This window comes from Camelus dromedarius, chromosome 11, assembly GCF_036321535.1.
Source record: "Camelus dromedarius isolate mCamDro1 chromosome 11, mCamDro1.pat, whole genome shotgun sequence".
In the NCBI taxonomy this organism is placed as follows: Eukaryota; Metazoa; Chordata; class Mammalia; order Artiodactyla; family Camelidae; genus Camelus; species Camelus dromedarius.
The window spans coordinates 14,386,801-14,408,311 of NC_087446.1; the positions used below are offsets into that span (position 1 = coordinate 14,386,801).

At 33.2% G+C, this 21,511-nt stretch overlaps 1 protein-coding gene across 2 annotated transcripts in view; it reads left to right on the top strand.

The window, feature by feature from the left end:
* Positions 1-21,511, top strand: part of TBC1D15 (TBC1 domain family member 15) — a 60,475-nt gene that overhangs the window by 7,588 nt on the left and 31,376 nt on the right. For both annotated transcript variants that reach the window (XM_010988217.3, XM_010988218.3), the window contains exons 2-4: positions 14,376-14,474; positions 14,932-15,006; positions 17,604-17,739. In XM_010988217.3, the coding sequence (XP_010986519.3) occupies positions 14,376-14,474; positions 14,932-15,006; positions 17,604-17,739 (310 nt within the window). The remainder of the gene's footprint in view (positions 1-14,375; positions 14,475-14,931; positions 15,007-17,603; positions 17,740-21,511) is intronic.

A 21,511-nucleotide genomic window follows, 5' to 3' on the forward strand; every position in this document is an offset into this window, starting at 1 on the left:
ATACAAATAGAAATCCAATCCCACTTAAGTGTACGAGCACTTACGAAAAATCATCTGCTACTATATTGTACAACTTCTTTCTAACTTATGCTAAGTTAGAGGCCAGTAAGATTAGTTTGAGAACATTTGCTGTGGTCCCTAGAGCGCTTTTAAATAAGTTATATCTGACAATAGTTCCTTTGCTAAAAGGAGAAAAACCTGCAGTTTCTATTGCCATCAGCAGGCTATCACTGGAAGTTTTATAAATATACTCACTTGCCTAAACATCTTAGCAAGTGGTTAAGCATAAAGGAGGACCTGAAGGGCCTGAGACAATTTCATTCCAAATGGAGAACTTTTCTCCTTTCTTTAGTATCTTTGCACGTTGTTCCTCTTTTGTTTCTTCTATCAAGAGGGAGCACTTAGAATATCCTAGCTCGTGTAGATTTTACTCTTTTTATAACATTGCCAGGTACATACAGGGAAGGAACTTTATCTTGCTTATTTTTCTGCTCTCCATGGTGTCTGGCACATAAGTGCCTAATAAAAGTTGGTTGAATCATTTATATAATTAGTTTAGACCACCAAGTGGCAAATCTTTGAAAGTTTTTGCTCCCTATGGACACTTAATCCCTAATCAAAAACAGATAGGGTGTGATACTATAATATTAATTTTTTTTGTAGGATTTTTAAAATTTTTTGAGGCAGAATCAACTTACTTTTCTTTTCTTTTTTTTTTGTAAGTGAACTGTCTCTACTTATGTATTTACTTTTATATAGGGTTTCACATTTTAAAACTGACTAGTTAATCATTTTAATAGATGTGTAGTTTTAATGAAAAAGAATATGAAAATGAATATATGTATGTATATGCATGACTGGGACATTGTTCTGTACGCCAGAAATTGACACAGTCTAACTGACTGTACTTCAATTTAAAGAAATGGTATTGAAAAAAATAGATGTGTAGTATTTTGTTATGGTTTCAATTTGCATTTTCCTAATGACTTACGATGTCATTTTCTCATGTCATTTTATGTCACCCCTATACTGTCTTAGGTGAAGTGTCTGTTCAGACCTTTTGCCTAGTTTATTTTAAATTGTGTTTTTCATTTTCTTGTTACTGAGTTTTGAGAGTTCTTTTGTGTTCTGGATACAAGTCCTTTATTGCACATATAGTGATTTGCCAATGTATTTTTCTCTGCCTGAGTCTTGGCTTTTCATTTGCTTAACTGTGTCTTTTGAAGAGAAGTTTTCAATTTGATGATTTATCTTTTTTTCCTTTTCTTTTTTACATTTATGCTTTTGATGTCATTTCTGAATTTTTTTTTTGCTGAACCCAAGGCTACAAAGATTTTCTCTTCAATTTTCTTCTTAAAGTTTTGTTGTTTTAGGTTTTACATTTAAATCTATGACCTGTTTAAATTTAATTTGTGTATATAGTGTGGTGTATGCATTGAAGTTTATTTCTTGCACATGAATATCCAGTTGTTCAAGCACTATTTAAGACTATCCTTTCTTTGCTGAATTGCATTTGTAGTTGTCAAAAGTAAATATACCATATATGTGTGTGTTTGCTTCTGAACCTTTATTTTGTGCTGTTTAAATCAGTTTGTTTTTCTTTACATCAATACCACACTTTCCTGATTATTATAGCTTATACCCAGTTTTGTAGTCAGGTATGTTAGTGCTCCACTGTTAACTCTTTCCCAAAGATGATTTGATTATTCTAGGTCATTGAATTTCCGTACATGTTTTAGAATCAGCTTGTTAATATCTCTAAAAGAGCCTGCTGGGATTATGATGGGATGGCAGTCAGTCTAGAGATCAATTTGGGGAAAGTGGACATCCTAACAATATTGATTCTTTTGAGCCATGAATATGGTGTATTTTTTTATTTAATTTTGGTCTTCTTTCATTTCTATCAGAAATGTTTTATAATTTTCAGCTTAGAAACCTTTCTTGCACATCTTCTATCAGATTTATACCTGAGTATTTGATATTTTTTGATGTTATAAATGCTGTATTTTAAAATCTGACCTTATGATTGTTCATTGATATATATAGAAATATAATTGATTTTTGTATATTGATCTTGCGTCCTGATCCTCACTAAATACATTCATTTTTAGTAGCTTTTATGTAGATTCCATTCGATATTCTACATAAGATGATCGTGTCATCCTCAAGTAAGTTGTTTTACTTCTTCCTTTCTAGTCTAGATGCCATTTTTTTCTTTTCTTTTTTTAAAACATTTTTTATTGATTTATAATCATTTTACAATGTTGTGTCAAATTCTAGTGTTCAGCACAATTTTTCAGTCATACATGGACATATACACACTCATTATCACATTTTTTCCTCTGTGATTCCCTGTGCTATACAGTATAATCTTGTTTATCTATTCTACAATTTTGAAATCCCAGTCTATCCCTTCCCACCCTCCGCCCCCCTGGCAACCACAAGTCTGTATTCTCTGTCTATGAGTCTATTTCTGTCCTGTATTTACGCTTTGTTTTTGTTTGTTTGTTTGTTTTTGTTTTTGTTTTTTAGATTCCACATACGAGTGATCTCATATGGTATTTTTCTTTCTCCTTCTGGCTTACTTCACTTAGAATGACATTCTCCAGGAGCATCCACGTTGCTGCAAATGGCGTTATGTTGTCGGTTTTTATGGCTGAGTAGTATTCCATTGTATAAATATACCACATCTTCTTTATCCAGTCACCTGTTGATGGACATTTAGGCTGTTTCTATGTCTTGGCTATTGTAAATAGTGCTGCTATGGACGCTGGGGTGCAGGTGTCATTTTGAAGTAGGGTTCCTTCTGGATATATGCCCAGGAGCAGGATTCCTGGGTCATACAGTAAGTCTATTCCCAGTCTTTTGAGGAATCTCCACACTGTTTTCCACAGTGGCTGCACCAAACTGCATTCCCACCAGCAGTGTAGGAGGGTTCCCCTTTCTCCACAGCCTCTCCAGCATTTGTCATTTGTGGATTTTTGAATGACGGCCATTCTGACTGGTGTGAGGTGATACCTCATTGTAGTTTTGATTTGCATTTCTCTGATAATTAGTGATATTGAGCATTTTTTCATGTGCCTTTTGATCATTTGTATGTCTTCCTTGGAGAATTTCTTGTTTAGGTCTTCTGCCCATTTTTGGATTGGGTTGTTTATTTTTTTCTTATTGAGTCGTATGAGCTGCTTATATATTCTGGAGATCAAGCCTTTGTCAGTTTCATTTGCAAAAATTTTCTCCCATTCCGTAGGTTGTCTTTTTGTTTTACTTATGGTTTCCTTTGCTGTGCAGAAGCTTCTAAGTTTCATTAGGTCCCATTTGTTTATTCTTGCTTTTATTTCTTCTAGGAGAAAATTTTTGAGATGTATGTCAGATAATGTTTTGCCTATGTTTTCCTCTAGGAGGTTTATTGTATCTTGTCTTATGTTTAAGTCTTTGATCCATTTTGAGTTGATTTTTGTATATGGTGTAAGGGAGTGTTCTAGCTTCATTTTTTACATGCTGCTGTCCAGTTTTCCCAACACCATTTGCTGAAGAGACTTTCTTTATTCCATTGTATAGTCTTGCCTTCTTTGTCGAAGATGAGTTGACCAAAAGTTTGTGGGTTCATTTCTGGGCTCTCTGTTCTGTTCCATTGGTCTATATGTCTGTTTTGGTACCAATACCATGCTGTCTTGATGACTGTAGCTCTATAGTATTGTCTGAAGTCTGGGAGAGTTATTCCTCCAGCCTCTTTCTTTCTCTTCAGTAATGCTTTGGCAATTCTAGGTCTTTGATGGTTCCATATAAGTTTTATTATGATTTGTTCTAGTTCTGTGAAATATGTCCTGGGTAATTTGATAGGGATTGCGTTAAATCTGTAGATTGCCTTGGGTAGTGTGACCATTTTAACAATATTGATTCTTCCAATCCAAGAGCGTGGGTATCTTTCCATTTTTTAAAGTCTTCTTTAATTTCCTTCATCAGTGGTTTATAGTTTTCTGTGTATAATTATTACAGTGTCTAAAACCACAAGTATAACGTTGAATAAAAGTAGTGAGAGTGGGCAGACCTCCTTATCTTGTTCCTGATCTTAGGAGAAAGCATTCAGTCTTTAACGTATATGATGTCATCTGTAGTGTTTCATAGTTGCCCTTAATCAGATTGGGGAAGTTTCCCTTCTATCCCTAATTTGTTAAGAGTGTTTGTCAGAAATAGAGATTGGATTTTGTTGAATGCTTTTTCTGTGTCTTTTGAGATGATCATAATGGTTTTTCTTAAAAATTTTTCACTGTGGTGAATTACAGTTAGTGATTTTTGAATATTAAACCAACCTTAAGTAGAGTAAGCCCCACTTAGTCATGAACTATTTTCCTTTTTACATGTTGTTGGATTCAATTTTTATTTTAAAAATTTGCACTTAAGTTCATGAGAATACTGATATATAGTTTTCTTGTTTTTGTCTGATTTTGGTGTCAGGGTAATGCTGGCTTTATGGAATAGTTGCGAATATTCCTCCTCTTCAGTTTTCTGAAGGAGTTTGTGTAGGATTGGTATTGCTTCTTTCTTAAATATGAGGCAAAGCTCACTACTAAAACCATCTGGGCCTGGAATTTTCTTGTGGGAAGGTTTTTAACTACAAATTAAATTTCCTTAATTTATATTGAGCTACTCAGGTTATACTTTTCATCTAGTGAGTTTTGGTAACTTTGTCTCTTGATGAATTTATTTGTTTTGTCTAAATTGTCAAATTTATTAGTCTAAAATGTTCATAAATTTTCTTACTATCTTTTTTATTTGTGTAAATCTGTAGTGATGTTAATGTTCTAATTCCTAATATTGGTAATTCGTGTCTCTTGTTTTTCCTCATCAGAGCATGGCTAGAGTTTTACTAGTTTTATTCCTTCAGAAGAGTTTTTGGTTTTGTTGATAACTCCCACCCACCATTTTTCTTTTTTTTTTTTTATTTTATTGATTTCTGCTATGACCTTTATTTCTTTCTGCTTACTTTGGGTTTAATTTATATTTCTTTTTCTAGTTTCTTAAGGTAGAAGCTGAGGTCATTAATTTGAGGCCCTTTTTTCTTTTCTAATAAAGGCATGCAATACTTTGTTTCCCACTAAGCACTGTTTTAGTGGCACTGGCACTGCACAGATTTTAATATGATGTGTTTGCGTTTTTATTCAACTCAAATACTTTCTGGTTTTCCTTTGATTTCTTCTTGACCTTTGGATTATTTAGAAGTATATTATTAATTTCCACATATGTGGGAATGTTCTGAAGGTATTTCTATTACTGATTTATGATTTAATTTCATTGTGGTCACAGAACATAGTTGAATTCTTTTAAGTTTACTGAGATTTGTTCTATGGCCCAACGTATAATCCATCTTGGTAAATGTTTTATGTACATTTGAAAGAATGTGTATTCTGCTGTTGTTGGGTGCAGTGTTTTAAGTGTAAATTAGGTCCAGTTGATTGAGAGTGTAATCAAGTCTTCTATATTGTTACTGACTTCCTGACTGTTTAATCAGTTACTGAAACTGGTTTGAAACCTCTGACTGTAATTGTGTATTTGTCTATTTCTTCTTGCAATTCTGTCACTTTATGATTCATATTTTTTGAAGATCTGTTATTAGGTGCATAAACATTTAGGATTAATAGGTCGTCTTGAGGCATTGACCATTTGATCACTATGACGTTATCTTTCTGTCTGGTAATATTTCTTTGGCTCTGGAATTTACTTTTGTCTGATATTAATAGCCATTGTTGCTTTCTTCTGATTTAATATTAACATATCTTTTTATCTTTTTATTTTTAATCTATTTGTGTCTTTAAAATGCTTTTCTCGTAGATAACATATGAGTTTGGGCTTACTTTTCAATCTGACAATCTTTTTTCAGTTGAAGTCTTTAGACAATTTACTTTTAATGTGATTACTAATGTGGTTAAGTCTGTCATCTTGCTTTTGTTTTCTGTTTTGTCCCATCTCTCTCTTTTTTTTTCATCTTTCTTAGTATGCTTCTTCTTTTTTTTTTATTGAGTTACAGTCAGTTTATAATGTGCCCATTTCTGGTGTACAGCACAATTTTTCAGTCATACATGCTATACATACATTCATTTTCATATTCTTTCTCACTGTGAGCTACTACAAAATCTTGAATATATTTCCCTGTGCTATATGGTATAAACTTGTTTATCTATTCTATATATACCTGTCAGTATCTACAAATCTTGAACTCCCCAGTCTGTCCCTTTTCACCCCTCTCCCTGTCCCATCTCTTCTTTGTTCCATTTTCTTTTTCTACCTTCTTTGTGATTAATCAAGTAGTTTTCATCATTCCATGTTTATTTCCTTTGTTGATAATTAACTGTGACTCTTATTTTAGTGATTGTTTTAGGGCTTACAGTATACATGTTTAACTTACAACATTTATCTTCAAGAGTTATTATACTCCTTCATATAAAGTATAAGAACCTAGAACAATATGCTTCCATTTCTCTTCTGGTTTTTGTGCTATTTTTTTACTTTTGCATGTGTTATAAAACCCACAAAACAAAAAATACATTTATTTATGCTTTAAACAAAATAATTTGATTAACAAGAAAAAAAATACGTATCCACATAATTACCATTTTAGGTAGCTTTCATTTCTGTGTGTGGATCCAGATTTCCTTCTTATGTAATTTATTCTGTCTAAAAGACTTACTGTGACATTTTTTGTAGTGTAGGTCTGATGGTGATGAAGTTTTTTAGCTTTTATATGTCTGAAAAAGTATTTCACCTTCTTTTTTGAGTGATATTTTCTCTGGGTATAGAATTGTAGGTTAACAGTATATATATATATTTTTAACCAATACTTTAAAGATGTTGCTCTAAAGAGGAAGGGGGAAACTTTGGGAGGTGACGGTTATGTTTATAGCTTGATGGTGGTGATTTCGTGGGTGTATACTTGTCCCAGACTTACCAAGTTGTATATACTAAATACATATAGCTTCTTATTTGTCAGTCATACCTTGAAGAAGTGGTCTAAATAAATAGCGCTGCTCCATTGTCTTCTAGTCTCCATTGTTTCTAAAAAGAAATCCACTGTAATCATTATACTTAGTGTTTTTTCCTCTGGCTGATTTTAAGATTTTCTGTGTTTTACTGATTTTGCATAAATTTGATTACAATATGCCCTTACATAGTTTTCTTTCTGATTCTTTCGTTTTGGAGTTCATTGGTTCATTAGTATTTATTTTTGTGGGCTTATAGTCTTCATCAAATTTGGAGAAACTGTAATTATTTTTTCAGAAAAGATTTTAGTTTGTTTCTCCCCTCCATCAGCTCTTTCAGGTACTTCAGTTATACATATGTTTGACCACTTGAAGTTTCCCTGCAGCTCATTTATGCTCTGTTCACTTTTTTTTCAGTCTTTCGCCCTTTTTGTGTTTTGTTTTGTATAATTTTTATTGCTGTAACTTCAGGTTTGTTGTTCTTCTGCAATATCTAATCTACCATTATCTCATTCTGTTTTTCATCTCAGACATTGTAGTTTTCATCTCTAGACGTTCAGTTGGATATTTTTTAAATTTTTGATGTCTTCTCTTAGCAGGTTCTAACTTTTCTTTAGTGTCTTGAACATGTGGAATTCAGTTACAATAATGTTTTAATATCTTTACTGATTTTATTATTTGTGTCATTTGGGTCATATTTAATTGGTCAATTTTCCTTCTCAATATTGATCATGTTTTCCTGATTGGTAGCATGCCTGGTAATTTTTTTTTTTTTTTAAGCAAATGTCAGATACTGTGAATTTGATCTTTTTGGGTGCTCAATGCTTTTGTATTCCTATAAAATGTTCTTGAGTTTCATCCAGAAGGCACTGAAGATATGCAGAAACAATTTGATACTTTTAGGTCTTGCTTTTAAAACTTTGTTAGATGAGATCAGCACAGCGTTTACTGTGAGACTAGTTTTGCTCCATTGCTGAGGCAGGACTATTTTGAGTGCTTTATCCAGTGCCCCGTAACAGGTTTCCCACACTGATATTTCTTCTCATAATTTCAGGTGGCTTTTACCCCCTCCCTTTAGGTAGTTTATTGATTCATGTGCATTGATCAGTCCTCTGTCAAATACTCAGGGACCTCTGCAGATCTTTCAAGTTCTTTCTGTGCGCTTCTCTCTTCTCTGGTACTGTGTCTTGGCCTCCCCCCAGTTCCCAGCTCTGTGCCTGCAACTTGGAGACCACTGGGCACCTCTGGGTTTTCTCTCCCTCTGCCACAGCTGGGAGGGAACTCTCTCCAGACAGTAAGCTAGGGCATCGTATGACTCACCCCATTTGTTCCCTTGCTTTCAGCAGTTACTGTCCTTCATTACCTGATGAAAACTATTGTTTCATAAATTTGGCCTTTTTTCCCCCTTTTTTTCTGACAAGAGGGTAAATTCAGTCTCTTGTTACTCTGTATTGGCTGAAAGTGTAAGCTGTTTTAGGGGTTTTTTTCCTTTCTGTTTTGGTGGGATAGTACCTATCTCTTCTATATATCTTTTCTTCCTCAGGCTCAGGCTGACTGTTTTACTGTGTTCCAGATTTCCTTTATTGTTATGAACTTTGAGATTTTTTTTCTTCCAGCATTTTTTTAAAAACCATTTCTTTCTTGTTGGCATGTATTCTCTTCTGTACTTTCTGAGAGATGACTCAAGTAGTAAGACATTCAAGAATTTTATTAAATGCTAAGTATTTAGAGAATACCAATAGATGTTTGGGTAGTTAAAGGTAATCATCACATCTTTGTAATTTATATTAAAGTATGTTTTTTTTAAGATGTCATATTTTATGTTAATCGCTAGTAATTTTTAGCATTTTGGTTGTAAAACAAAACTTATATGCAGAAAATCACACATATAACTTGATGAGTCATAAGGCAAACATCCTTGTTAGCACCACTGTGGTCAAGAAATAGATCTTTGCAGCCACTCCATAAAGCTTTCCGTGTACCCACCTTCCCCTAGGTAACCACTGTTCTTATGTTTTATAGTACTTTCTTGCATTTCTTTATTATTAGTAGCATTTTTAAAACACTGCTATTGTGTCTTTTTAAAAATTATTTTTTAGTCTTTCTTTTCTGTCCTCTACTTAGTATTACTGGGCACTTCTTCCAGTTTTGTTTTTCTCAATCAGTTGCACTTTTGTCTTTCAGGTATTTGGTATCTTATTTTTCTTTGGATAGTTTGTTTATTCTCTTCACATTTGACTTTAAATTCCTTTTCTCAAACACAGTGCTCCTTGATTTTGAAAGCTTGGACATACAGGAATCATCAAAAACACCAAACCAAAACAAAAACACCCCAAACCACCCAAATCTTGATTTTTGACAACAATTATGAATCCTGTTGTGTACAATTTTCATACTCAGCTTTCTCTGCCAAATAAACTGGAAGATAAAATGAAAACACCATTTTAATCTCCATTAGACATGTACTCCAGATATGTTTTTGTTCCCTTATGAAGTATCACAAATTAATAAGTTATTAGAGTTTGAGAATCTGATGCAGACTTTTAGTAATATCTCATATATATGTGCTAGAGAAATGATCAGACTGTCTTATTTTTACATTCGGTGCCTCTGTAGCCCTAAGGTAGGAGGCACCGGAAGTCTCTGTAGCCCTAAGGTAGCAGGCACCGGCAGTCTTTACTGCTTGTACGTTGTCCTGCTATTTGGAATGCTTGGTGCTGATAGTTCACAGGTCCGAATTCTCTGTAGGAGGAGATTCAAACATGTCGTACATCTCTAGTAGTGTAGACTTTTGCTTTAGTCTTTCTTCTCTTAGCTTTCCATTTGCCAGCTTCCTGACGTCGGTTGGAGTATAATTTTTCTCTGGTCTTTCTTTCTGACATATGTATATTTTTTCTATTATGCCTATGAACTCTTCTCCCCTCAAAACATTAGATGGTAGAAAGAGGCATTGCTGATGCCCTTTCTTTGCTGTAGCACAGAGGACCTACACATATTCACAACACATTTAGATTGGAATATGTTCCCATAGGATACTAGAACAGTTTTGTCATTGTCACATATGCTGAGCCTTAAGTTGCTGGTCTTTTTCATTATGTACTCTTTGGACAATTAAAACTTGTCAGAGCAGACCTGAGAATCATCCCCAGAGTAACGGAAGAACCTTCATCAAATCACTTCCTTGCATTTTTTTCTCAAAGTGGGAATGATAACACATATCTGAGTGGTAAGGATCAAATGTGATAATGTAGGAATGCTTTGTAAAGTAATACATGATAGAAATATTACATGGCTGATAATAGCATTTGAATCTTTTTATTTCGCATTAGCAGTCATGAATAAAACCAGAGTAAGGAAATTAGAAGCCCGCTTTACTAAAAGTAGTATCTTAGATGAAATTGCTGATATAATTGTTCCTTGTAGCAAAATATTTTTTCAATTCAAACAAGCTTGGAGATAGCTTTTCAAATATTAATTATTACCACTGATAAGCATAGGCAGCAGAATGTCCTGTGGCAGAATGGTACTCCTCAGGAATCAGTTCTCTGTAGGGTTTAATAAAGAAATACTGTCTTCATGGTGGTGGTATAAGATCAAATTTTGAATTGGACTTCTGTTTCTGCATTTTGTGCTGTTTCAAGGAGTTGATACAACTGTATTTTACAGATTTACCCACAGACTGGGATGACGAACAGATACACGCTATAAATAAAAAATAAGTAAAATCATTCCTTCAAAAAAAGTAGAATGAAGGACTGTAATATTAAAATGAGTGCCTCAAATCAAGATGATGCCATGAAAGGGACTAAGCTTCTTGTGTGAAATGTTTAGGAGTTCAAATGGGAGAGAAATTAAGTGTTTTTGTTTAAAGGCCAAACTGTTAAATATTAGCTGCTATATTGACTTAGAAATTAAAGACATTTAAAAATTGCTTTTAGTCCATGAAGCAACATTATTTTCTATGTCTAAGCAATTTTAGAAACCACTTTCCTCTAAGGAAGCCATGTAGAATTTTTCTAGTAGTTTCTTAAGGCAGTAGTAGTTGAGATTTAATGGATGAAGGTGCCAGGAAGTCTGGAATCCATGCCTTGCTTTGATATGGTCGTAAGTAAAGTCAATGAACAGCTCTGTGTCTCAGTTTATTCTGTAAAATGGAGGTGGAGATAATAATGTCTGTTTGGACTCATTCAGTTTGGCTGTGAGGATTAAATGAGATCAGAGTGTATTGAAAACAAAGTGCTATTCAGTCAAAACTGTTATTATTTTATATTTGAAGTGAGTTTTATACTGATGCAGCTAGTATTTTTTTCCCTGTGCCTTTAAGTCTTATAAGCCTTCGTAAGGTTTAGTAGTGCATGAAGGTAAATTTATTAATTTTATTCTATCTTCAGAATTAATTTGTATTGATTAACATCGCATCCTTCAAATTAGAAAGCTTAGCACGACTGCTTTCTAAAGACAGTACAAGTCGGAGTTTAGAATTGTGAAATTTTGGACGTGTAATTTGTCCCTCAGAAAGTGCTAAAAAGTTACGGAGCATAGAAAGAACCGGAGATGAGTGCAATTTTGACTTTTTCATAAGATGCTTGGTACTTTAAAACTTTTAAAAGTATTTTTCCCAGCTCAATTACTTAGGAAACTCAGCTTTTTAAGTGAAAAAGAATGACGGAACACTTGACCAACATATGTATGGGAGAGAAAGAGCTGCTTAATGTGCTTCAGTTAGGTGAAGTGTTTCATTTGATTCTGTAGGGTTCACTTGTTTCATTAAGTTTCCAGAATCTCTTCAGTATTAGCAGTACTGCAGGACCTTAGATTGCGCTGTTAATGATGCCAAGCTTTTCTTGGCAAATGAATATCCATTTCTCTATTATGAGAACTACGGAGTTCTTGATTATTCTGGTAGCTGAGTCTTAGGTGAAAATATACTAAAGTGTAGTTTCTGGATATGTCCCCGATCTACTCATCACAAAAGCTTGAGATTTTAAGGGATTTTTTTTCCCCATAACCTTTTCATACTTCTGTTTTGTGGCCTCAGGTATAATTATGTAGTCCAGCCTTCTGTTTTATAAATTGGTAAACTGAAGTCCAGAAAAGTTACAGTTTATACTTCTGGAATTCCCTCTTTTTACTGTATTCATTAAAGTTAATTTTTAAATTACTGAAGTAATATATAACTATTTTCACTTTGAAATATTCAAATAAATTAGGCATTAACATAACATAGAAAGTTACAGTTCCTTTTTCAACCTTTCCTGTCCCATTCTCTTTCAGAAGTAACCTTTGTTAACATTGAAGTGTGTCCTCTCAGAGCTTGGTCTCTATATTTTGCACAGACATAGAGAAAAACTTGTAAAGAGTGTAAATTTCATCATACTATGTTTAATTGGAAGTTTTTTTCCATGTATGTCCATTTGTCCACTTAATCGACTGAATTTTCTTTTAACCTCTGAATAGTATTCTCCATAGAATGACTATCTCAGAATATGTTTTATAATTTCCCTCTTCTTGATCATTTAGATTCATACCTCCCCTTGCGTCCTTTCCTCCCTTCCCATCTTCTGTGTTATAAAATAACACTATTGTGGATATTCTTATGCATATCTTTGTGCACATGTGTGAAAAGATCTGGATGCTTTACAATTTTTCATTTCAATACAAACAATGTAGAATTGTCTGCCACCACTCCCCAATTCATACTGTCCCCAGTCTTTGCCTTCTGCTTAATACTAGTCTGGTGTTTAACGACTGTTTTATCAAGGCCATCTTGGGTTTTTGAGATTGGAACTTGTGTGATGATCTTGATTACTAGGAGGACTCTTTCTTGACATGATATACGTCTGTATCACAAGTGACTAACATAATACAGAGGCAGTAATGGTAATGCAGGAGCTTTGTAGTGCAGTGGCTAAGAGCACAGTTCTCTGTGCCTGGGTTTCAAACTCCACACCATTCCTTAACCACCCCTTGGTGTTTGTATCATCAACCTTGGGCAAGTTATTTAACCTCCGTTCCAGTTTTCTCATTTGAACAAATGGGTTTCTCATCCTAATGATGTAGTTATAATGATGTAGGACCTATGATCTAGGGTTATTGTAAGGATCAGGCTATAACGTGGGGTTCTTGGTGCATAAGTTCCATAACTGTCAACTCGGGGTTGATAGTATGGGCTCTGGTGGTACTTGTCTTGCATTTCTTGGTCCCCATGCTATTCTGAATAGTGATGTGATTATATTAATGAAAGGTCTACATAAATAGAAAGTACAGTGTATTCCAGATTTACTTATGACAAAATTACTTAGGTCTAGAATTGACTATTTTTTACTTTTGCTTTTACTTATTTTCATAATGAAAAAAATTTTAGTGGTTCAAAATGGGTGCTGTAATAGAATCTTAATATAATAACATTTTGCATTTAGAAAATAAGGCTTAACTTTATAACATTTCAGTTTACTCAGAAATTACTTTAAATCTCCTTTATATTCCCATAGGACATTGTTCAGGGACCATGTCTTAATCATACTCATCTACCTATAGTTTTTTACATGCTTTTATGTATAGAAGCACTCAGTAACTATTTGTGAGCTTGAACTGGTTTAAACTAGTCATTTCTAGAAGTCCTCATCATTTTTATTTTAAACTACTGTCAGTTAATTTTTTTAATTGATCGAAGTATAGTCGATTTAAAATGTTTCGTTACCTTCTGGTGTATAGCGTAGTGATTCATATATGTATATGTAACATATATGTATATATATTCCTTTTAATATTCTTTTTCATTGTAGGCTATTACAAGATACTGTATATAGTTCCCTGTGCTATACAGTAGGACCTTGTTTATCTCTCATCATTACTTTTTAAAATTCCCATATTCCATGAATTTATGCCACTATACTACAAAAACACATCAAAATAAACTTACAGTTAGAAAATGTGCTACTGTGGAAATAGTTAGGAATCATTAATTCCTCTTTATATTTCACCTATTCTTATTCTTGAATATTTTCAGGTCCATTTTCAGTTTGAACCCAACTTTGCTTAATGTTTGTTAAACATTTTTTAAATGGAATGTGCATATAGAATCACATAAAAATATATTTTAAGTGTAATTTGCATATAGAGCCACACACAATTAGCCTGATATCTTTGTTTATGGAGACGGTCAAGATTGTGATTATCACTAAACCAACAAACTTCGGTGCATAACAAAACAAATTTCCTTCCAGTTTGTCTTTGAAGTGCTTTTAAATCTTAGTGGTATTTTAAGACATTACACTTTTTATATGGAATAATCAGAAACTTGATTCAGGCATTAAAGGAAAACATCTAATTTTTTTAAAACAAATGCTGAAATAATATTGAATAAAAATGGTGTAACTAATCTTTTTGCTGTTCTAGATTATATATGAACAAGAAGGGGTCTATATTCACTCATCTTTTGGAAAGACCAATGACCAAGACAGCTTGATTTCAGGAATATTACGTGTTTTAGAAAAGGTATGTTTCTAGTAAATGACTTTTTAATAATGGTTTATATTTAAATAAGAAATGATTTTTACCTAGTAGTTAGTAATAGGGACATTATCAGCAAGTTTGCATTTCATGTGTAAAAGAAAATTATGTAATCCAGCAGTGGTTGTAAATTTAACATGGAAGTGATGTTAGAAATAAAATGTTTTAAATAAGCCGGTAAAATGGCATGAAGTATTTTAAAACTTACTATGTAAAAGTTGTAGTAGTACAATTTTTCTATGATGAAAAGTAGAATTTAGAAATAAACATACCATTTGTTGTCAAATAGTGGTTTACATATGTTATTGCATATTTAACATGCTAATAAATTTAAGGGGTTAAAATTTTATTTTGGGTTCATGGAACTACATATAGATGACTAAAAATGTGTGATATTGCTGAATAGAAAATGTGATTAACGATTAACGATTTCTTTCTTTAGGATGCTGATGTAATAGTGGACTGGAGACCATTGGATGATGCATTAGATTCTTCCAGTATTCTCTATGCAGGAAAGGTATTTACGAAAAAAAAAAGTATGGCCAAAGGAGTATCAGTTTTAAAATAAAAGCTTTATTGAGATTTAATTCATGTTCTATAAAATTCAGTCTTTTAAAGTATATAATTTAGTGTTTTTAGTATATTTACAGAGTTGTGCAACCATCACCAATGTCAAAGTTTAGAACATTTTTATTACTTCCAAAAAAGGAACTGTACCTTTTAGCAGTCACCCCTCCTTCCCGCTTAATGCCAGCCCCCTGCACCTACTACTTTACTTTCTGTCTCTGAGGATTTGCCTGTGATGGACATTTTGTTTAAGTTTAATCATAAAATAACGTAGTCTTCTGTGACTGGCTTCTTTCACTTAGCATAATGTTTTCAGGGTTCTTCCATGTTACAGTACCTGTCAGTACTTCATTACTTTCTTTCTTTTTTTTGCTGAATACTATTGCATTTATGCATCTATACCATATTTTGTTTATTCATTCATCAGTTGATGGACTTGGGTTGTTTTCACTTTTACACTAATATAAATAATACTCTGTGAACATTCATGTACAAGTTTCTGTGTGGGCATATTTTTCCTTGAAAACCTGGGAGTAGAATAGTTGGGTTAACTTGGGTTTAACACGTGTATCATGTGTTAACTTCTCACTCTGAAAGGTAGAGATTTAGCTCTGTCTTATCTCTAATTCACCTTGAAACTCTGGCTCTGTTCTCCACATTTCTTCTCAAAGGATTTAATCACATAGATGATCTTCTAACTTCATCTTCTTAGAGACGTTTCTACCAGAGCCTTCTTACAAGCTCATTCTGAACTGGTTGCTCTTTTGGTTTGCTGTGCAGCAATTATCTTGGGGATTCTTTTTGCCTCTTTCCTGTATTTTAATACCCATTTCCTGTGTCCTATGTTGTCTTCTATTTTGGTTTATTTCTTTGCTTTGGTGCAGCTTCAGTGCTTCCTGAGAAAAAGAGTGCATGAGAGCAGAAACATTCCTTTTTTCAGACTTTTTGAACCCTTATTCTGAATTGATAGCTTGGCTGGCACAGTATTACAGTTTGAAAATAAATTCTTCCCCATATTTTTGATAGTTACTGTCCCAGGTTTGACTAGTTTCCTTTCTTGATCTTAAGTCTAATGCATTCTAATTCCTGATCCTTGCTGTATTGTTTCTTTAGAAGCTTTTAGTTGTTAACAGCGCATGTATTGTCTCATAATTTTTATTTACTATTACATATTGAACATACGTATATTAACATATATCAGTCTTTAAACTTTTGCCTAGCATTTTATTGACAACCCCCTGGGTTTTTTTACCTATTCCTTCATTGACGGGTATATAGATAGATGATGAAAAGAGTTATTGTGGTGAAACACATGCATATTTTGGATTTTAATAAATTATACTTTGGGAATCAGTACTAATTAGCACTATTGTCAACAGTGTGAGATATCATTTCCTCAAACTCTCTCCCATATTTTTATTTTTCAGTTGAGTGGGGCAGGAAAATTAAAATTCATCTTAGCTTTTCTTTTTTCTTAATGCTTTTATTTACTTAACGAATATTTTATTTTTTTATTTTGGGGGGAAGTAATTAGGTTTATTTATTTTATTTTTTTGCAGGAAGATAATTAGATTTTTATTTATCTTTGATGGGGGTACTGGGGATTGAACCCAGGACCTTACACATGCTAGGCATGCACTCTACCACTGAGCTATACCCTCCCCCCTTAACTTGCTTTTCTTTGATCGTTTCTGAAATTGGACATCTTCTGTTGTTTGTCACTTTATATTCCGTCTTTGACTTATTTGTTCAGACCATTTCCTTATTTTTCTTTTTTGATATTTGTTGATTTCTAAGTAAATTGGTAAGAGTTGTTTTTGTATCCTGGATGTTTTTCTGTCATCTTCCCTATGTTTTGGAAACATTTTGTACCCAGTTTTGCTTATGTGTAACTTACGTGTGCTATCTTTTGTTGTGTAGAAGTTATTAAACTTTTTATTTAGTCAGATTATTAGTATTGCATTATAGACTTTTGGTTTTATTCTCTTTTAAAACAGAAAGTTCTTTAGAATTATCTATGTAGATATCTTGTTTGTGGCTTTTAGCTAATTTTGATTAAGAAAATATGCAACTAATGGTGGCTTAAATAAGTAATCATCCTTGGCTACTTTCCTCAAATAACCAAAAGTCTGGAGATTTGGAGCTATTTGTAGTGGTTTTCTTACTATTTTCCTTATGATTATAAGGTGACTGCTGTATTTTTAGACAAGACAGCTATATCAAAAGCAGGAAATAGGGAAAAAGGGTCAGGCTTTTATTAAGAAAGCAAAAGTATTTCCAAGGCCTTGCAGTTGACTTCCACTTATATTTCATTGGCAACCCTAACTGCTAGAGAACCTGAGCAAGCTTTTCTTATCTTTTTGGGAAGTTGAGCAAGCAAGGGAGAAAAGGATAGGAAATAGTGTTCAGTTTTCCCACCACTGATGTTTGCAATGATGTTTGCCACAACCTACACAGTTGATTTATATAGAAGCTGAGAAGACCTAATGATTGAAATGGAATTCTAGTTTTAGTCTCTAAATATTTTATATGTTGTAATTATTTTAGGACTCCAGTTCAGTTGTAGAATGGACCCAGGCCCCAAAAGAGAGAGCTCGAGGACTGGAACTTGTGAACAGTTACGAAGCAGAGTGGGACATGGTTAATACAGTTTCATTTAAAAAGAAACCACATACCAATGGAGGTATGAATTTAATCTTTTGAAATCCTAAACTGATTTGCTACAATATAATGTAAACAAAAGAGCAAAGAGAATTCTTTAATGTTCCTCAGTCGGAAGAAGAATGATTTGGTGCCTGGATTAATATGTATGTATAGCTCTTATTTTAGTTACATTCCCTTTTCATCTTTTTGTTGCTTTTTTGGTTGTGACTTCATAAAAAGGCTTTAAAAATACTTGTTCTGTTTTGTAGTTATTGAAAATAGAAACACTTAAAAAAATTGCTTTGATTGTCCCTCTTGCATATTTTTCATAATCTAGTAGAATAAAAGAAAATCATGTTATATCATCCTGGAGCACCAGGGGGAGATGGAGTGTACCACTAAACCATACGGTTCTAATTTCAGTGTTTACTGGGGTCTTCGCAGCTCATTGCAGTCTCCCGTTTATGTGTGTTCAGTGACTATTCTCCTTTATTTATATATTTAAATTTACGTTTGCTGCGTGGTGATTATCTACCTACAGGTAACAAAAAAGGGCCAAGCTAGCAACCTGACAGAACTACCCCAGATATGACCTGGCTTGCCCATCTGTGATGTGGTCAGCCTATTTGTGATCTCTTTAAACAATGTTAAATACTGTATAAAGTTAATTTTTTTTCATTGGTTCCTTTGTATTTTATAACTAATAAGATATTTTATATTTTAATAGTTCTGGTCTGAATTTAGGATTTATCCACGTTTACCAGATTCAGAAAGGCTGGCCAAAATTTACTGGAATATGTATGGCTACATTTACAGAGCATTCTAACTAAGTATAACTGATTTTCATGTGTGGCCTGGAGAACCATCTCACATATAAGTTATACTTTGTACTGTAGCATTTCTTGGGAATAGAGTAAGTTAAGAAGTAAACAGTAAATCACAAGCAACTTTTTTTAAGTCAGTTCATACATACATATATATATATATATATATTTTTTTTTTTTTTTTAATTTGGGCATTCCCTCTCTACAGGGAAGGTTCTTAAAGAACAATGCAAAAATATTAAGGAAAGATAAAACCACAGGATTTTAGGATATTAGCATGTGAGGGGTTTTCAACTTTGTAGACTTAGATCTTCAGGATTGGTTTATGTGAATTGCTAGTTTTTGTTTGTTGTTACCTAATATTGTTAACTCCTTGAAAATGAAAAAGATCACAGAAATGAACAAAAGGAGTACGTTTTCAGAATTTCATAAAAGAAGCATTAGGTGTTTGAGAAAAGCATAATCTGACCATAAAGATCTTTTTAGATGAATGTTTTTTAACCCTGGCTGCACATTGAAATCACCTGGGGAGGTTGGGCTTTTGAAAAAAAAAAATACCAGTGCCTGGTTTTCATCCGGTAAATTGACTCATACTCTGGAGATGAAGCCTGGGTGTCTGTATTTCTCTGTATTTTTCAGAAGCTCTCTTGATGATTTAAGAACCCCTGTGTAGCTGCATAGTTTAGCATAAACCACAGACATTAATACTGTTTTTAATGTCTTGGTTGTGCTTGTGACTTGTAAAGAACCTTCATTTGGTAATTGTTAAAAGCTAAGGAGACATTTTTTTTTCTCCAGTATTTAAAAAAAGCTTATGATTGTGCATAGTAGTAAGAAATACATTGAACAGTATGGCCCAGTGTGCATACGCATGCACACATTTAACAGAACAAGGAGTCAGTGAAGTACATTTCCTGTGTTCCATCCTAGCCCGTTCCATCCTGTCTTATCCTAGACTGTCTGCCTCATGCAGTTAATGGTTCATCAAAACTCCTTCCCAAGGAAGACGTTTCTAAGTTCGATGTTTCAGAATTCAAAATTATACCATTACTAAATTTTTATATTTTTAAAAAGCATTTTTTCAAATGAAATTTTTATTTTATTTTTATTATAATCTTCACATTTTTTACGTTTACTTTTTTGTGATTCATAGAGGGAAGTTGAGATGAACCTTTAAAATTGAGTATTAAAAATTTTTTTTAAATTTATATTTAAGAAATATACTGCTTAAGTCATTGTTTTTATATACTAGATCACATGTTTTGAAAATATACTCTCCCAGAACAGCAGAATACTGTGATGTTCTGGAAATGCATGCAAATAAAATGTCATGTCCTTGATGTTAATTTTATTTCAGACATTTGGAGACTTTAATTGAACAACTTATGGCTTGTTTTCCCATGTCAGTGTGTTGGAGATATTTTTTACATGTATTTGATAACATAGTAAATTCATCAGAACTAATTAGTTTTATTTCCCTTTCTTTAAGGAAAAAGAAGGAAATTTTGAGTTAATGCTTAGATTCTGTTAGTTTTCCTTTGTAACCATTTCTGTTTCTGGTTAGCTATTGTTGGTTGACCAAATTATAGATTACTTTATGTTGACTTGGTACTAGGTTATTCATTTATTTAACACGTCTTTAAATACCTACTGTGTGCTAGTTGCTCTTCTAGGCACCGGGAATATAGTTGTAAACAGAGTTAAGTTCTTGTTCTCATGAGGCTTACACTCTAGCAAAGGGATTTCTAGGACTGACTCGTAAGTTTCTCTCGTTTATTGGAGCTGTAAGTGAGGAAACGTGTGAGGCACTTCCTATTGTATTTAATATATAATGTGTGGCTCTTCCATTGACGGGAGAAACCTGTGTAAAATCTTTACTTTTGAACATGTACAAACTCCTGATAGTTCATATAGCCTGCATGTATTTAATGCACTTTATATGCTTTCCTTGCATTATGTTTGATTAAATACTTTTTGTGTAACTTAAGAATTTAATTAAAAAATTATGCCTAGTTTTTCATTGCTGTGTTGCTGTGAAAATATTTTTTGGTCTTTGCAGATAATCTAGTAGTATGTATCCTTTCTGGGTGGTCTAGGTACATTCACACTTAAATAATTCCTGAAGATGTTGGAAGTCTAGAGTTATTCTCACTTTGATACTAGTTTACAGTGGTGTGGTATGAGCTCTGTAACATAAACTCCAGTGGACCATGATGTGTATTCGTCCAGTGGGCATATGGTAGTTAATCTAGTACCAGCCTTAGATAAGAATTCACCATCCAAACTGGTGTGGAAGTTAGGCAGATCACTGCATAGATAAGTTACTTTAGCTTTTCTGGACTTTGTTTCAAATAATCCTTATTGAAGTGTCCATGAAAGAGTGATGGTGTCTGCAGTCCTTGCAGGCAGAGGTTTCTATAAGCTGTAGATTTCTTTGTATCAGTATAGGAGCCCTTGTTGGAGGTGATGGAGCTGTCGTGTTCCTGACCCTGTAGCTGTCGTGTTCCTGACCCTGTACTGACTGATCTACCCTTTGACTAAGATCTATAAGCAGATATTATCTATGCTGTTTATCTTTGTGGAATTGACAGTGTGGGACAGAATTAATGAAGATTTTCCGTAACAGGAGAGTATGACACTTCTTAGGAAATAACATTAGAGAAAAGGTTTTCAAAAAAATTTCTGAGTTAAAATGTTAAAATAAAATGACATTTTTTGTTTAGAAATTATAAGTACTAGTGAGAAGAAAACATTTTTTCCTTTGTTGTTTAAATTTTTATTTAAATGTATAATCTTTAAGTTGCTTGTTATCTTTTATGATACTGTTCACAAACATAGGATTTTAAGCTTATATAAATAGCCCACACACTAGGAAATGCTTTAATTTTACATAGCTATAGTTTGGTTTGAACTGAGATCTTAATTTAGTAGAAAGTTGATTTGGCAGGAAGATTGAATGTATTCATTCTCTTTGAAGCATTCAGAACT